The sequence below is a fragment of the Acipenser ruthenus genome, chromosome 24 (genome assembly GCF_902713425.1).
Source record: "Acipenser ruthenus chromosome 24, fAciRut3.2 maternal haplotype, whole genome shotgun sequence".
Classification (NCBI taxonomy): domain Eukaryota; kingdom Metazoa; phylum Chordata; class Actinopteri; order Acipenseriformes; family Acipenseridae; genus Acipenser; species Acipenser ruthenus.
This window is the reverse complement of record NC_081212.1, coordinates 916,478-934,305: the sequence shown is the minus strand read 5'-3', so window position 1 is coordinate 934,305 and position 17,828 is coordinate 916,478. Positions and strand designations below refer to the sequence as shown.

Sequence of the window (17,828 nt, the reverse complement as noted above, 5' to 3'; positions counted from 1 at the left end):
CTGGAAGTTTGCAATACGCCCTGAAAAATGTAGTTTTCGTTATAATTGTTCTGAAAAGTAACAGCTCAGCTGGTCACACTTCCATTTGTTCTTGCAGATAGACGAGCTTCAGGATGTGCCACACGCACACGCACACGCACACAGACACACACACACAAAACAAACCAGACAGCATGACAAATCCCTGTGCTGTTTACTACTGACAGGTGATTGAAACGCCACCTGGTGACCCTCGTTCATTTACAAAAGGACTTTTATATGTAAAATAATAATAAACACAAATCTGTGATCTTGATGTCAAGTTTCTATTGGCTTTGCTTGTTGGCAGTTGGATTGGTTACAGCCAGCCATGCAGGAGCCCTTACCTGCCTGTGCGGTCCAGCTCCTGCAGGTTCTTACACGTCACTCGCAGGGAGAAGCTCAGTGTTGAATAATGCATGGTGTGGATCGGTCTGCAGCGCTAGCTTTTTGTTTGCTAATTGTACTTGTAGAAATGATTTCAGCAGAGCCGTACAGTAGTTTTTCATACTCCCCCGAGGGCTGTGTGTCGGCAGCAGTTTCCTCGTGTCAGGGGACCTCTTGGCTGTTTCTTTTCGTTTTCATGTCTTTCTGCAATATGTATCGACGGTGGCTCCTCCTGAGAGCTGAACATCATCAGAGCTCAAACGAACTGCAAGGGAAAGGGATGTAGTCCCAGGTTGCTCTGGCAGGATCAGACGGAGATTTACTCCTCTCGGGATCGGTATTGAAAAACGATTTAGAGGGAAATGAAAACGAAAATGAAGAGCAGCACCATAACCACCAGAACTGCAGCAGCCTGCAAACACTGTGTGTGCACGTTGTGTTGAACTGTTTTATTCATTTTATGTGGTTATTTATTTATTTATTTATTTAGTTATTATTTTATCGTTCACTCTTCAGTTTGTTGCTTTTCTGTCTTTGTTCATTTCTTGGTTTCTCCTTTTTCTCTTCTTCTTTTTTCCTTTTGTGTTTTCTGTCGGTTTCGTTCTCATCTGTATAAATCCAGTCAGACAGCAGCGGCAGCATGAGTGACAGGGCGCAGTCGGCAAAAATCCCATTCCGAGTAAAAAGCCCGGAACCGATGAACAAGCCGGAACGTGTCCAAAGTCCGAAACCCCAGCCCTTGCAGCGTCAGCTGAAAAGCCCAGAACCACCGCCACCATCCCGGGGCTCCATCAAAAGCCCAGAACCACCGCCACCATCCCGGGGCTCTATCAAAAGCCCAGAACCACCGCCACCATCCCGGGGCTCCATCAAAAGCCCGGAACCAGCGCCACCATCCCGGGGCTCCATCAAAAGCCCAGAACCGTCCCGGTTTCCCGTCAGAAACGCAGACTCGCCAAAGACTCCTGAGCGCTTCAAGAGCCCTGAACCGGCCCAGACGAGTCCGCAGCCCGTCCTGAACGGAGACAACAACTCCTTCAGTACGTCTAACGGGGCGCACAACACCCCGGATACAGCCCCCTCCTCCTTCTCGAGCCAGCAGGAGTCCGCCGAAGACCAGGGCTTGAGCAGAAAGAAGGTGGTCAGGGTGGTGAAGAAGGTGGTGAGAAGGGTCGTGCCCACGGAGGAAGAGTCAGCAGCAGCAGTTAAAGAGCTGCATAAGAGGACGAGCGCGACGGAGAAGCCCAAACCAGCGGAGCCCGTTTCCAAACCCGAGAGGACTCCCCTCTTCTCTTTCAAGCATGACGGCATCAAGAAGGAGCCTGCGAAGGACGACATGGCGGCCGGCCTAGCCAGCCTGATGAGCAGAGCCAAGACGAAGGAGCACCGTGCTCGATTCCGAGGGCCGGAGAGGAGGCAGGGGGAGCAGGAGGCTTCCCCTGAGCCACAGCAGCAGGAGCAGACAGCTGAGCCCCAGGAGGAGGAGAAGCCTCAGAGGAAGGCTGAACCCACGGCTGAGAAAGAGAAAGAAGAGTTGTCGGTGGCGCCTCCTCCTCCGAAGACAGAGGACAAGCTGTCCCCCTCCTCCCCTCGTCCTTGTCCTTCTAATCCTCAATCCCCTTTCCCTGCTGTGCTGGCTGCGTCGAAGCCTGAGGTATATACTACGTGAGCCCCCGCAGCTGCGACTAGCACACACGCATGCATCAAAATCACTTTGGAGTCACAAACAATTCTAAAAGCATGCACTTTTAAATGTTCTCCTCTGTAATGGTTGATTTGAACCCTGTCGGTTTTCTGCATGCTTTATTTTTTTTTATGAGAACAACTTTTAACCCCTGCAGTGATTTTTTTCAATAATAATTCTCAATAAAGGATATTCATTTTAGGCAATGGGTTAACAGTTTAACTAGTACAGTACAGTACAGTGCAGTGCAGTGCAGGAAACCAAATATCAGGTAGTGCTTGGCTGTACAAGAAGGTCTGTGGCAGCTTGTGAAATATTTAGTCTTAGATTTTTGCTCTACTTTCATTCTGTAATATATGTAGGCAAGAAAGTAAGAGTGTGTATAGTTTACCACACTATGGCCTGTTTAAATAGGGAAGTATGCAAGAGACGCAAGTTGCTCAAGAAATGCACCTTGCACAAGCGTTCTAACCCAAAGCAGCTCTGTCAACGCCTTATGCACAGGTTGCATGTTGTATTGGAGGAATTGCAGTAACTGTGATTAATTCCGTGATGCCGCCTTTTCTTTAAGAATGCCGGTCTGTCTGTGTGATTAATCTATTAATGGAGTGGGTACTACAGCCTGCGACCTGGAAGTGTATTCTGTAACTCGGCTGTCTTGCTGTACAGTGACTGGGCAGTGCTTTTGTGTGCAGTGGTAGTGCGTGGAAGCCCTTTCGCATCCCCAGTGTGCTTTGTGCATCCCCTCACCCTGTGCTGTGCCCTGTTTGAAGGTGAAAGCAGTGCCTCGGGTGACCCTGGCAGCAGCTGTGAAGCCGCTGTCCCCGAGCGCAGTCGCTGAGCGCCCCCTTGCTGAGTCTGATCAGGTGCGTGTCTCTGGAGCAAACGCAGGGGGCGGGGGGGGGGGGGGGGAGCGCATGGGGTTTACATTATGAGAAGCAATACTGGGCATGTTGATTTTTATAGGGAAAGAAGTTAGAGTTCTTCCAGCTAGCTGGGAATCTGGCAGAAGATTAGCAGGGGGTGTGTTTTTATTTTTTTAGGGTAGTCGGCTGATTTTGGGGAAGCCAAAACAGAACCTGTTTCCCTTACTTGATGATAAATCTTACAATGGTGTTTCATGATTTCTATGTGTTGCGCCTTATTATATCAGTGTTTCTGGGGTTGTGTGTGGAACAAGGAACCTGTTTAAACGTATCTGATACAATGATAGCAACTTTTACTTTGCTAGTAAACACATTGCACCGTATTCAAATTTTGTCCAACATATGTAGGCCAGATTTTCTTTCTCTTAATGTTTAAAAAGTACAGTAGGGGGCCAGATTTACTAATCTTTTGCACCGCTTCACAAAACCCAATCCTTAGTTTAAAACAGGGATGATCCATTCCTGGTTTTACTGTGAGTTTAATAAGACACACATGAGCTTGTTACCTATACGCTATGTCTAATCAAGCTCATAGTAAAACCTGGAATGGGTGAAACTGCTGTGCAACAGGAATCTTTATTTCCATCCCTGCAAAAGCTCAGTAACTCTGATCCCGAGTGGTGCAGTAATAGCAGTGTGACGAAGCTCTCTGCAGACGTTCCTTCTGGAGCATGCGGGTGTTCTTCAGTAGCAGGCTGCTTGCTTGGTGTCTGTTGCTCTGCTCAGTCTAGTTCCTGGAAGTTGAATCTGTTGGTAATCTGATCTGTAGGCAGTGGCCCAGCTGACCCCGGCGGACGAAGCGCAGAGACGATTTGAGAGGATCTTCATGGCTTCTGTAATATTCCCTTCTCTTCTTTTAACCCTTCAACGACTGGCTTTCCCTTCCCGTCCAGCGAGCTGCGGCTGCTGCTGCTGCTGCTGCCGGCTCGAAAGCCATTTCCTAACAAAACATTTATTTTGAGCTGGGGAAAAAACATTCTGTGCTAAAGTGGGTGAGGCACCAAACCAAGACTGTGCAATGATGTATTTCAGTAAATACAAATGAGAAAGCACATTGGCATCTACTGGTGCATTCAAGTAACTAGGGCACTCTTATAATGTGGAAATGAAATGAAGTGCCTGCCGGTGCTCTCTGTGTTTGTGTGTGTGTGTTTAAAGCAATCCCTCGGGGGTGTTGTTTGTTCCACACACTGGTTTTGCACAGTCCTAGTTCAGTGTTGGTGTGATTTTGTGCCCTTCCTGCCATCCCCCCCCCCCCCCCCCCTCTTCTCCTTCATATTAACATTTTCCCATTCTGCTTTTTCTGCTATGACCGGATAATTTGCTTCAATATTAATAGCCGGCTTCTTTTTACATTTCATATAATATATAATGTGATATTCTGTATGTCATGAGTACTTCATTAACATCATACATTTCATCGTATAACTATTCACACCATGTTCTTTCATACCATATATGAGAAATAGGAGCGTGTAGTTTTTGTTTTTATGCTGAAGATGTCAATGTGCAGCCCACAGACAGCAGCCCTTTTCTTCTACAGCATCTGAAAGGTTTGTTGAGATGCGTTTGCCCCCCGGGTTCACACCCTGAAGGAGCAGAATTAGGATCAATTTGTGCGTCCTGAGATTTGAGCCTAGAAAATACAAACCGAGCCATAAGCTGCAATATTATTGTCATCCAGTAGGAGGCAGTGCAATACAAGGAATGCCTTGAAGAACGGAACTAGAACAGAAAACATTGAGCCGTGCTGGGTGCTGTTTACTGGTGTGTAGTGTTATTCTAAAGACACAGTCACAATATCCAGTGCCTCAGTGTCTCGTGTCCGCAGTCTGTGATCATCAGACAATAACTTTACTAAAGAGGTGACGCTGGATTCGGAAGTTGTCTGTGTGATGCTGTAAATAACATTTGGGAAGTTTCCAAGACCTTTAGATTGCAAAGTACAGTAGAAGAAAATCTATCCCTGATTTCATCATCTTTTCAACGTCGTCATCATTATCAATTGTTTGGCAGCAGCTAGAACTTTAACAGACATTTCTAATAAAACTTGACTTGTTCTCTTACCTTCCTTCTGAAGCTGTTCCTTCACGACTGATGCTCTGCAGGTGCATACATGCACAAGCACGCCTCCATTGCACATGGCTCTGTATGTTGTTGTTGGTGTTGTGTTGTTTTCTGTTTCTTTTCTCATCTCTCCTTTTTTCTTTCTCATTGCTTCATTGCTGCCGCTGTCACTGCTAGCTGGAGCCTGTGGCTTGTGCCTCTGCCCGCACTCAGGTATGGTACTCTTCCCCGGAGCCCCCCTCTCAAGGCGTGTGCGCCCCGGCTGGTGTCTGTGCGCGTGTGTCGTGCTGGAGTGTAAGGCTGCTCTCCTAGATTACCTGTCCTTCCTAATGCTGGTTTATTCCTTGACTAAGCGCTCTGTGTTTCCTGTTACTGTTCTGCACATGTGCCTTCCCCCTTGCAGCGCTGTGCAGTGTTTGGTAAAAATCTGTACAAAGAATAATTACGCAGTTTGTTGCAAGGGCTGCTTTAATGGGCTGGAAAGCCTTACCTGGCTATCCTGTTGTATAACGTTGCATTGAGAATGCATGGATGGTGATGATGGTGAAACGTGTGTCTGGTCTTTTAATGAGAAGAAGCTTGAAGCCAGGGTTGAATGGAGAGATGATACGCACCCTGATGTACCTGTCAGAGCGATTGCAGCTCTTCTGAAACTCTCTGCAACCACATGCTTTATTCAGCCATGGCAATAAATGTTTCATGTCATTCTTTTCATAGTACAGCACCACATACTGTAAACTATCAGAACATTGTTGCAGGGGGGCAAAGAATGCATCGATTTACACTGAAAATAATAAGCTGCTGCTACTGCAGCACGGGCTGCAGCACAACATGTGCGCTTGTTAAAGAAACCGAGCACAGATCTTTCTTTTTTTTTTTTTTTTTTTTTTAACGTTTAAGCGAAACTTGTTGGCTTGACTGCACATGATCAAATTTAGGCTTGCTATTGTAAAATCTGTATTTTTTCTCCAGTCTGTGAATTGTTTGAAATATTATAATCCTCCTTTTGAACATGAATGAGCGTGATGTACGATAGATCTAAAAGACCTTCCGGATCAAGGGGAGATTGATTAAAATTATAATCTTAAAAACAGACGTGACATCTTTCTGCAAACATTTACAACGAAGTGGGTTCAAAATTGATAACTGTGGTTTACGTTTTCCAGCATTTTCTGGTGCCTGTAGGATACTAATCCTGCACATCATTATCCAAACATGAAGTGTGCTCAGCTATAGTATAGTTTGCCCACTATAGTACTGAACCGTGTGTCCTTCTTGCATGCATGTCTGCAATTTTACAAGCAGGGGAAAGTTACTCCTCAGCTTTTTTTGCTCCATTTGAAAAGTTTGCAGAAGGAAAATACTGTAACTGTTGCAGAGCAAGTAAGAAATAACTTGGGTGCAGGCACTGTACAGTAGGATCCTTGTTAATATTGCACATGAATCTGACCAGCGCTGTGTACATGTATATGTGCAGCCTGGTTATCGGCATGTGATCTCAGCGGGCCTGGCCCCCCCTGTGCACTGACACAGGTAGCTCATGTGTGGAGAGTGGATTTGCTTCATTGACGGACTTCATTAAATCTTGCTTTGCTTCCTGCCTGCCCCCAGGGTATGGTGGATGAGGTCCCAGCAACAGCTCTACAGGCTCCCTCTGCAGCTTCTACTACTGCTCAGCACCAGGTTTGCATGAGAACTTTACTGGACTCGTTGTGTGAGAGTGCTGCATCCGATCTGTCACTGTGTGCGAGTCCTGCATGTTGAGTACAGGCAGTCCTTTCTGCAGTGAAGCGTGTTCTAGTGTTTGCAGTCTGTGCATGACGTGCTGCTTCTCCGAGCAAGAGAGAAGTAGAACTTTATTTATAGCGTGGTTTTATTTTAGTTTATTTTTTTTTTTATCACATCTGTTTCAGTTCATTTGTTTTTTAAATGTGTTTTGTTGTTGTTGTTGTCATGGTGATTTTTGTTTTTATCATGTTTTCATGTTTGTTGATATATATATTTACAGCATGCTTAATTTCAAACTAATTTCCAAACCATTATACAAGCGATGTCCTCCCAGCTCCTATGCACTCTATTTATCCCATTGAGCACCTTATTATTATTATTATTATTATTACCAGTACACGCTGGTAGCACTGGCAGCGTTACCTAATCAAAAGAAGGTGCAAAGAATCTGACTATTACAGCTGAAATCACTTCTCCATTAACAACATGGTTTGGTGGCATGCTTTGTTGCATAGCGCACAGTGCCAACTGCTGGCGGAATGTCAGAATGTTTTCTTTGAGGATCTTGTTCTGCTGTGCCCCTGTGTCGCTCTGGTTTGTAACAGCACAGTAACACTGCGTTCGTTTCTTGGTTTTTTCAGGTGAAGACGGAGGAGGAGATTGCTGCAGAGCAGGAATGGTATGGCACAGACAAGGTGTGGCTGGTCCACAAGGACGGGTTCTCTCTAGGTAAGCTTCACAGCTTCACTCACTGAAGCCTTTAAAAGGACTTGACAAAGTTAACTAGCCAAGACTTTCAGCGCAGCGCAGTGCAGAAACCAGGACCAGAGGACACGTTTGACTTGTCGTGGAGACTTTGAGCAGTGTGTCCAGACTTTTGCATTGAAAATAATCTAGCAAATCTAATCTGCTGGAGAAAAGAATAAGTTTATAAAGTTAGCTCCCTCCCTGTCATCATCATCATCATCATCATCATCATCATCATCATCATCATCATCATCATCATCATTACAAAACTCTCTGAATCCAAGCTGGGATTTTGGCTTATTCCCGGTTGTTGAATCCTACTAGCTAAATGTATGCAGCGTTTTCTAGGAGGGGGTCCCTCTTTCTCCAAACCCCCCCCCTGTAACCCTGCGAATCACAGCTGCCAGTCCAGACGTGGTGTGGGAGGGACTCGTGTTTCTTACTCTGAAGTGTCTCTGCTGTCGTTTATGAAAAGGGAGCCTGTCAAGCTGAATTAACTCCAGACAGCGGAATACCGCAGCACATTCCTGTACTGCTGCTGAGCACAGTTACTGCGGTTTGTTCTACAGCATGTCTATCAGGAGTTCCTATTCCATGCCGACGCAGCCTTGTTTTTCTTTTCTTAGCGACTCTGCTGAAGGCAGAAAACCACAGTCTTCCCGAAGGAAAGGTGAAGATTAAACTGGAACATGACGGGACAATACTGGATGTGGACGAGGACGATGTGGAGAAGGTAAGAGTTGAACTTCCAGGAACTGAATGTTTTTGTCATTTTTACATATTAAGAGTATAACAAGGCTGAGCATTATGACTAAAATTGCTTTCCCTTTTTTTCATAGTTTATACAATCATAGTGAAATCAGAATGAATATAGTACAGTAATTACTCCTGTTTAGTGCATTTCAGTGTTATTATGAATGAATCATCCAGCAGACGCTTTTATCCAAAGCGTCTTACACTACAGAGACTAGGGGGTGAACTATGCATCAACAACTGCTGCTGCTGCTGCAGAGTCACTTACAATAGTACCTTAGATACAATAGCCTCCCGTCTTATATGAGAAGAAATCTGATTGTTCTCATTAATCCTGCTCAATAGGCTTGTGGTGCACCTGAATGTCCCTGCATGGGCCTGTCCTGGTTCTTTGTACGGATGGAGTTTTCTTGTGCTGTTCCTGTGTTTTCTCATTACCGTGTGCTGTGTGGTTTTGTGCCCAGGCTAATCCCCCAGCCTTCGATCGCGTGGAGGACCTGGCGTCCCTGCAGTATCTCAACGAGTCGAGCGTCATGCACTCCCTGAGGCAGCGCTACGGAGGGAACCTGCTCCACACCTACGCCGGGCCCAGCATGGTCATCATTAACCCCCTGAGTGCCCCCTCAATGTACTCCGAGAAGGTAACCAGATCCAGCCCAGAAACACACCAGTGCCTGCTGCATCGCGGGTGGAAATAATGCTCCCATTGCATAGCGCTTTGATCCATTCCTGGTTTTACTAAGTTTAATAAGACACACCTGAGCTTGTTACCTACACACTGTGGCTAACCAAGCTTGTAGTAAAACCTGGAATGGGTGAATCTGCTATGCAATAGGAGTCTCGTTTCCGTCCCTGGGCATGTATAGTTTCATACAAATGAAAGGTCTTTGCACTGTGCTTATCAATGTCTCTACAGCTGCAGTTAACTATACCAAGCAGCTGGTAAAGCTAAGCACCAGACCCTGACGTCAGTCATGGCTTTTACTGAATAAAGTAGCCCGTGAAAGGAATTTTATTTGTATCTCCTGCCAAGAAATGAGGTGCAGTTAGTCATCGTTTTTCTTTGGTTAATTTGAGACAGGAGAACGTTACAATATGTGCACAATTTACTGTGGTGTCTTACGTATCCTGATGTGTGCACGCGCTTCATCCATCATAACTAGAATCATTTTCCACAAGGGTTATCTAATCAGATCATTAGATTCAGGTCACTGCTTTTCAGCCTTTCCAGTTTAACAGTATTCAGAGACTGAATCAAGCACTAGAACTGGAGGAGATATGCAGTCTAGATTCACTGAGCTGAGGCTTGCCTTTCAATGCATGGCGATGCTGTACACTCTCACCTGAGTAGTCCTTTTAAAACTGTTTCCCAGATCACACTAGAGCACTGCATGCAGCTCACACATGTGACTGTGAGCATCGCAAAGCTTACAGTACAGAAACACAGAGGGTTAACCCTCCGTGGCTAGATGGTACCCGCAAGAAAGCGTGAGGATCGTGTCTTAGGAGAAGCAGCGTTTGTGTTTTTAACCCTCAGTCTCCACCCTCCTCCTCTCCAGGTGATGCACATGTTTAAAGGCTGCCGGCGGGAGGATTCGTCCCCTCATATCTACGCTGTGGCCCAGGCTGCTTACCGGAACCTGCTGACCACCCGGCAGGACCAGTCCATCGTCCTGCTGGGCAAGAGCGGCAGCGGCAAGACCACCAACAGCCAGCACCTGGTGCAGTACCTGGTGTCCATCGCCGGCAGCACTGGCAAGATCTTCTCAGGTGAGGGCTCCGCGACGGCTGTGCAGCGGCTGGCTCTGTATCAGCGGTGCCGAGACAAACAGAGAGCTCGTCGGCATTGCCTCTACCCACACACAGAGCGGACTTGATTTCAGCAGATTTGGAAGTCGTTGGGCACAGATGCATACATCCCATTAAGATGCCAACTGCTAACGACACCCCATCGATTCCGAGCCTAGGGAGGGGAGAATGAGCGTCTCATTATGATATGGAGAGGAGCAGGCAGATGATTAGTCTTGCTTATCAAAGTGCTTCAGTTGTTTTTAACTTTAATTCACTAATGACAGCGGTGGCAGTGATCAACGGTGCCGTTTAAGGATGTAACATTGCATTGTTTATCTGTTCAAGCTTATCTGTTTTTTTCTGTGCCTAGTTTCCAATACTTAATCAGGTCCCCAAAACACGTTCTATTTTAGGAGCTCTGGGAGGTATTACGGGCGCCAGATCGCTGACTAAGTCCTGCTAAGGGATATATACCCGGTCTCTCATTGCCCTGTGTGTGGTGTGTTTTTTCAGCTGAGAAGTGGCAGGCTGTGTACACGATCCTGGAGGCATTTGGGAACAGCGCTACAGGGATGAACAGCAATGGCAGCCGATTCTCTCAGATAGTCTCGCTGGACTTCGACCAGGCTGGGCAGGTGGCCTCAGCGTCTCTGCAGGTACTGTCCGGTGCACAGCAGTGTTGACTTCCCTCAGCGTGCATCCCTGAGAGTACAGGACCCTAGCAGTACGAATGGCAGTTCATTGTAATGTGTTGTTCTCTCATCCCAGACCATGCTGCTGGAGAAGCTGCGTGTGACGAGGCGTCCTGATGCCGAGGCCTCCTTCAATGTGTTCTACTACATGATGGCCGGGGCCGACAGCACACTCAGGTATTCTGGCTGTGCCGTTGTGAAGTTGCACAAACTAACCCCCCATTGATTGCCAAGCATAGATCGAATGCTTTTCAAGACATGCATGCATTACAATATATGCACACGTTGTCATTTTGGAAATGTTCCCCAGGCTGCCAAAACTCTGTTTGTAAAAGAAAGTGCAACCCCATCTTCAGCGGAGTCCAGCTTTGTTAGGGTTGAGGTCAGTTCCTGTTTTTAAAATCAATTTCCAATTCCAAATCCCATTCGCTTTCAATCAATTCCAACACTCTCAAAGTGGCAACACATTACTGCTAGTCAGTTAAATTGACTTCAAACGAAAGCAGTTGAACAATCACAACAATTATTCTGTCTCCTAAAATCTCCATTCCAGTTCCTTTGAAGGAATTGGAATTGGGTATTGAGAATTGATTTTAAACAGGAATTCACCCCAGCTCTGATTAGCCATGCATGTACCATGCAGCAGGTTTGCGTAGCCCAGTCCAAACTAACCCAGCTCAGGCACTGACTAGCATGCAGGACTCGCTTACAGGAAGGATCACTCCAGTGACCTCGAACATCACTCAGTGGCACTTCAAAGTGTATTCCAAATCGAGTGACGAGGGTAAATAGCAGAGAGATAAAGAGCGCGGGTTCGTTGCTGACAGTGTTTGGTAGTTTGCTTTGTTCACCTGTGCAGCCTCTGCTTTTGAAGTAGTAATCGTGTGCAATAATACACACTAAAGGGCAAAAAACAATGTTCGCTGAGCACTGCTGTATTTTTTTTCTTTTCACAGAACGGAGCTCCACTTTAACCACTTTGCAGAGAACAGCGCTTTCGGAATTGCACCACTGTCAAAGGTACGTCTGTTAAGAGTCGTTCCTGAAATCAAGTGCTGTCCTGCTTTTACTGGCTTGTATACCTGTGCTAATGCTAGTCTGTGAAGTGCTATTATCTAACCGGTTTGCAACAAACAGAATGTCAAGCTATTTCTTCCTGGAAGCTAAAAAAAACTGGCTGTGCTTAAAACCTTTTCAAAGATTTCAACGGCTATTGAAGACCTAAAAAAAAAAAATATAGAGGATCTGATATGCAACAACAGTGGAGTCCCACTGTAAAGGCACACCTGGCGGGCCAAGTTCAAACGTGCAATCTTGTGAACGGTGCCAGCAATGGCCTCCGGCAACGACTCCAGGCCAGCCTGCCGTCACTTTAACTCAACGTGAAGTTTGTTGATATCATAACGACGCTTTTGAATCTCTAGTGGATGATCATCCTGTATAGTAAGACATGCAAAAGCTCTTTGTCTTGGGTGTGGTCAGTGCTGCCTTGTGCTGTATTTGGTCTTCCTCTTGCAGGCTGGGTGTGTGTTCTCTGAGACGTGTCTCACACACCGCTGTTTACCTTGATTTCTGCTGCTAGTCCCGGTGCCAGATGGCAGCGTGCGTCACGTTGGAAGTTTAATGAACTTCACTGATCCATTCCCAGCTTTATTTATTTGAATGCATAATTTTTGTCTTTTTTTTTTTTTTTCTCTTCTGGATTGCAGTCAGGGGGGCACACGGTGGCGCATGGGAAATGATTGATTGTATGTTTTTTCTTTTTTATATTTTCATAATCATGCATTCATAGCCTGACGAGAAACAGAAGGCCTCCCAACAGTTCACGAAGCTGCAAGCTGCGATGAAAGTGCTGGGGATTGCATCAGAAGAGCAGAGGGCCATTTGGCTGGTCCTCGGAGCCATCTACCACTTAGGAGCAGCTGGCGCTACCAAAGGTAAGGCTGCTCCACAGAGATTCTGGGGCTTCGTCTGCAGATGCAGGGCTCCTTCAGCTCAGCGATCGACTGCCAGACAAGCCCCAGGACAGCCTTGTCTGTATGTGTACGTTACAGTCATTCTGTCAAGGCAGGCGTCAGAACAAACCGCTTCACAGGATTTCATCAAGCCACATTGCAGTGCTTTGGCGTCTGCCTAAACGTCGATGTCATTTGGTCAAATGCCTTGTTTAACAGAATGACTGTAATTCATGCACAGGCTGCAGATGAAGTGACCCTTGGCACACACTCATATAAACAGGCAGGTGCTGCTTAGTGTGTTATAGGAAGGCCTGTGACCGTGTGTAATACTTTTTAAACTCATTTTCATTATAAACCTGTACAATTAATTCTGATGAGTTTTAGACATTAGATTATAATATTATTATTATTATTATTATTATTATTATTGTTGTTGTTCTATATTATTGGTTCTTATTAAGACTGGTGTTTTTCTATCAGCCGTGTTTATTCACAGCATTTTAATATTGCTTCTCCTGCAGTTTCTGTCGTAGACGGATTCGGTAATGATTAATTTTTATAATCATCCAGCTCTAGTGTGTCCTGTCTCCATTCTCACCCTCTCTCTCTGTCTGAGATCTGAACGTCCTTTATCCGAACCAGTTAATAGTCCAAACCCACTATTTTATAATTATAATAATGTTTTGCCTTTCATATTTCCCAGATGTGTGACAGATTATTAATCACAATTTGGATTAAATAGCTTTGAGAATCTAGCCCATTGTTATCGCTTTGCTCCCTTTCTGTCGCAGATTTTCAGTGCTGTCAGTCATTCAACAGGGATGGAAATAAGACTCCCATTGCATAGCAGTTTTGATCCATTCCTAGTTTTACTATGAGTTTAATAAGACACAGCTGAGCTTGCTACCTATACACTGTGGCTAATCAAGCTCGTAGTAAAACCTGGAATGGGTGAAACTGCTATGCAATAGGAGTCTAATTTCCATCCCTGATTCAATCTTTCCAAATTGTTTATTTTGTGAAATGCAAGAGTCTGTCCCTGGGGTAAATGTGATTGTCCTGGTTCACCTGTATAAGAGATTTGAACCTTAACATGACCGTGTGTTTAAGGAGAGTTTACAGTCCTGGCTTGTAATATCATAATAACAAAAACAAATAATAGAGAACTTAACAGCAAAGCGATCTCTCCCACGGGCTCCTGCGGCCTCCTCTCACACTTCTGTGTTGGACACTGTTGAACAGGACAGCTGTTAGCTGAGTTTAATATATTTACGTTTGCAGCTGAGTAATACTGCAAACTCAGCCACAAGGTGGCAGTATAAACCAGTCTTTTTTGTGCAAAGATTGAGTGAAGATTTAAATTGGTGGGATTCATAACAATCCGGTCCCTTCCTGTTGAAGGATCTTAGCCTGGTATGAAGCACTAATGGAGCACAGTGCTACCTGCTCCCTGAGAGAAATGCTTTGTGAACCTGCTGATAAAGATCTGAAGTGTGTCGAGCAGCTCTTGTCTGCTGATAAAGATCTGAAGTGTGTCGAGCAGCTCTTGTTTGTTTTTAATCCTTCTCAAGCATGCTCTCTTCTCAACGTTTTTTTCAATGCATGCAGTTTGAACTAAAAAAATAAATAAATGATGCATTTTTCGTACTTGTGTATCTGCTTGTGTTCCAGTGTGTGTTCATTGTTGATAAAATGACTACGTTATAATATTGTATTGTTGTTGTTGTTGTTGTTGTTGTTGTTTATCTTCTAACAAATTCTTTTTGCTTGCATGTTGCATGCTGCTCCGCTCCGTTGCAGAAGCGGATGAAGGTAAAACAAGTTCCTTGTGTTTTTTTTGGTGTTTTTTTTTATCGTCTTAACCTTTTTTTTTTTTTTTTAACATTTGCATTTTTATTGCTTTCCTTTGATCTCGTTCAGATCCATTTTACGAGACTCGCTGGAGAGAATCGGCGTCCTTTTCATACAAATCCATCTTCAGTGTCTTTTTAATGTCTAAAACACTTCTAAAACGTGTCCATTTCTCTGTTCTGAAAAACGAAATCTGATTGTTGAGTGTGTTCGTTTTTTTTTTTTTTTCGTCTTTTATTGGTCTGTTTTTCACCAGGCTGAAGTAAAAAATTTGTGCAAATTAGTTTTTCAAATATTATTTTGATGTGGACGAATGTAGCCAACATACATCAGCTAATGCATTATATTTTAAGGTATAGTTGAACAAGATTGTAGGAGGCTGGAGGTTAAGTGTAGCATTCATAAATGTGGTTTTGGATGGCAAATAACAATGACGAGACAATGATTAGCATTAGTCTGACAGATTACACTTGCATGATCTAAGTGTTGCTCCAAACTCAAAACATTAAGCCACTGGTACTGTAAAAAATAAATCAGTGTGTATTGCTTTTAAACACATTTTGCCAGTTCCCTGTCGTGTGTGATTTGTAGCGCAGTGTCGAGCTGTAGGACGGTAGTTGGTATTACTGGCTGCTCACTTTTCATGCTCATGCTTTGATCTGTGGGTTTCTTGTTCAAGCTGGAAGGAGGCAGTTTGCCCGTCACGAATGGGCCCAGAAGGCGGCCTATCTGCTGGGCTCTACTCTGGAGGCGCTGTCCTCGGCCATCTTCAAACACCAGCCCAAAGGATCTCTCCAGAGATCCAACTCCTTCCGCCAGGGGCTCGACGACATGGGACAGGGAGACGGCTCAGGTAGGGTGGCCAGTTTATTTACAGCATGTAGACACGCAGGCACGCAGACACGCAGGCACGCAGACACGCAGGCACGCAGACACGCAGGCACGCAGACACGCAGGCACGCAGACATGCAGTCACCCTGACACGCAGCCACTCTGACACGTAGACACATCATATGAAGAACTTCAAGTGGTAAAAGTCAAGTTTAACCTTGCTGAGAACCTGTTGAGATCGCATTTTTCAAGGGGGTCCCACAGAACAGTGAGTGGGCACGGGAAGCTTGAGGCTTACAGCGAGACACATTCCCCCTGGTGGAAATTCAGAGGTACTACACAGTTGTATCTCTGGGCTGTTTTGTGTATTTTGTGTCTCAACCTGTCTGCCTGTTCGCTGTTTCCAGGACCCAAAGTTACGGCTCTGGAGTGTTTGGAAGCCATGGCGTCTGGACTCTATTCAGAACTCTTCACTCTGCTGATCTCTCTTATTAACAGGTGCTTTTAAAGTGCATAGAATCCCAGGAATGTTTTATTAGGTTTGCTTAAATATAAAAAAATAAGCACTTAATAAACGTTTTCTGCAGTGCAAAATGTACAGCGTATTATTATTATTATTATTATTATTATTATTATTATTATTATTATTGTTATTTTATTAATTAAATGTTTTATTTAATATCATTTTCTCATTTGTGTTGATCAGTAAAAATAAATAAATGGTGTTAAAAGGCTGTTTACCCAGGGATGGAAATAAGACACCCATTGCAAAGCAGTTTGATCCATTCCTGGTTTTACTATGAGTTTTACTATGAGTTTAATAAGCATGTTTCCTATACACTGTGGCTAATGAAGCTTGCAGTAAAACCTGGAATGGGTGAAACCGCTATGCAATCTGATTTCCACCCCTGTTTCCCACCTGTCCCGTATCTGCAATGTCCTTGTTTGCAGAGCCCTGAAGTCCAGCCAGCACTCTCTGTGCTCCATCATGGTGGTGGACACGCCCGGATTCCAGAACCCTCGCACCGCCCGGCAGGACCGTGGCGCCACCTTCGAGGAGCTGTGCCACAACTACACCCAGGAGCGCCTGCAGACGCTGTTCCACGAGCGCACGTTCGTACAGGAGCTCGAGCGATACAAGGAGGTACTGGCTGCGCCACGCTGTAGCGGTGCAATACGCTAGAGCATCATTTCATCCGGACTGTGCACACAGCCGCTGTGCTAGCCGGTGTCCCTGCAAGGCTCAATCGTCCTGATCTTCAAGTGCATGCAGAATCAGCCAAGACCTGCAGTGCTGGGCGAAGGAGTTTTATAAAGAAAATGAGCTCCACTCTGCAAACCCTTCTGCCCAAAACACTGCAGGAGGTTATTCTGGGGAGGAAGATGCTGTTACTGGCCCTTTTTTTCCATTGGTCCGGACAAGCAGAAAGCTGTTTGGATGGAAACAGTAACATGCATTCTGTGCGCTCCCTTAAGGTGCCCACATTGCAGAATCCTTCCTGCTACTCAAGTAGAGGCTTTCTCCACATGCAACAGTATTTTCATTTGAAAGAACGATGGCAAGCACTTCCTCCCCAGAAAGAGCAATACAGTAAAGTGTACTAGTGTTATAATACATGAAAGCTGTATTAAAGAAAGTATCCGATTAATAACTTCTTTTTAAATTCCTGTTTTCTTTTTACTAAAATAATATAATCTTTATCATCATCTGTAATCTCAGTTCCATTGCGTGATTAAGTACAGGGGTGGAAATAAGACTCCCATTGCATAGCAGTTTGATCATCTTATCCGTTTAATAAGACACACCTGAGCTTGTTACCTGTACGCTGTGGCTTATCGTAAAACCTGGAGTGAGTGAAACTGCTATGCAATAGGTGTCTTATTTCTATCCTTGAAGTAATACAAATATAGCACATGTTTAAAAAATAAAATCAATAATCAGTTTTCACCTGATGATTATGTGTAAATGTGTAGCGTCTCGTGGATATTATGTTTGATTTTGAATCAGCTGTTAACTTCTAGACTGACTTCATAAAGAGCCACAACTTCCAATCATACCTTAGATACTAATCAAACCTCTGTCCCCTGTTTAGGAAAACATAGAGCTAGCACTAGATGACCTGGAATCCAGCACATCTCTGTCTGTAGCTGCAGTAGACCAAGCCTCGCACCAAGCTCTGGTAAGAAGAAACCGATACGCCTGTTTTTAAACCCTGTGCATTTTAATACATACAGCTTCACCGCTGTGGCCAGTGCCCCTGTACCGAAGTGGAAGACCAGTGCAGTTATTTGAGCTGGGCTCTTTCAACACAGCAGAAAACAAGACCACTCAGAACAGAAGACTTGTTGTTTCAGTCCTGACACGATAACTCCCCTTAAAGCAGTCTTGGGGATG

General features: G+C 44.9%; 1 protein-coding gene across 26 annotated transcripts in view; it reads left to right on the top strand.

The window, feature by feature from the left end:
- The window catches only part of LOC131700481 (unconventional myosin-XVIIIa-like), an 81,653-nt gene that overhangs the window by 25,943 nt on the left and 37,882 nt on the right, over positions 1 to 17,828 (top strand). For 6 of the 26 annotated variants that reach the window (XM_058997857.1, XM_058997856.1, XM_058997858.1 and 3 more), the window contains 18 exons: positions 1,028 to 2,059; positions 2,863 to 2,955; positions 3,785 to 3,850; positions 5,260 to 5,376; positions 6,694 to 6,765; positions 7,452 to 7,539; positions 8,184 to 8,290; positions 8,775 to 8,951; positions 9,870 to 10,080; positions 10,615 to 10,757; positions 10,870 to 10,970; positions 11,750 to 11,813; positions 12,586 to 12,730; positions 13,273 to 13,293; positions 15,282 to 15,455; positions 15,841 to 15,931; positions 16,385 to 16,577; positions 17,527 to 17,613. In XM_058997857.1, coding sequence (XP_058853840.1) covers positions 1,046 to 2,059; positions 2,863 to 2,955; positions 3,785 to 3,850; positions 5,260 to 5,376; positions 6,694 to 6,765; positions 7,452 to 7,539; positions 8,184 to 8,290; positions 8,775 to 8,951; positions 9,870 to 10,080; positions 10,615 to 10,757; positions 10,870 to 10,970; positions 11,750 to 11,813; positions 12,586 to 12,730; positions 13,273 to 13,293; positions 15,282 to 15,455; positions 15,841 to 15,931; positions 16,385 to 16,577; positions 17,527 to 17,613 — 2,964 coding nt within the window. In that variant the 5' untranslated portion in view covers positions 1,028 to 1,045. Of the gene's footprint in view, positions 1 to 1,027; positions 2,060 to 2,862; positions 2,956 to 3,784; positions 3,851 to 5,259; positions 5,377 to 6,693; positions 6,766 to 7,451; positions 7,540 to 8,183; positions 8,291 to 8,774; positions 8,952 to 9,869; positions 10,081 to 10,614; positions 10,758 to 10,869; positions 10,971 to 11,749; positions 11,814 to 12,585; positions 12,731 to 13,272; positions 13,294 to 14,551; positions 14,564 to 15,281; positions 15,456 to 15,840; positions 15,932 to 16,384; positions 16,578 to 17,526; positions 17,614 to 17,828 lie in introns of all 26 variants that reach the window. The other 20 variants (XM_058997862.1, XM_058997860.1, XM_058997854.1 and 17 more) reach the window with 16 other exon arrangements.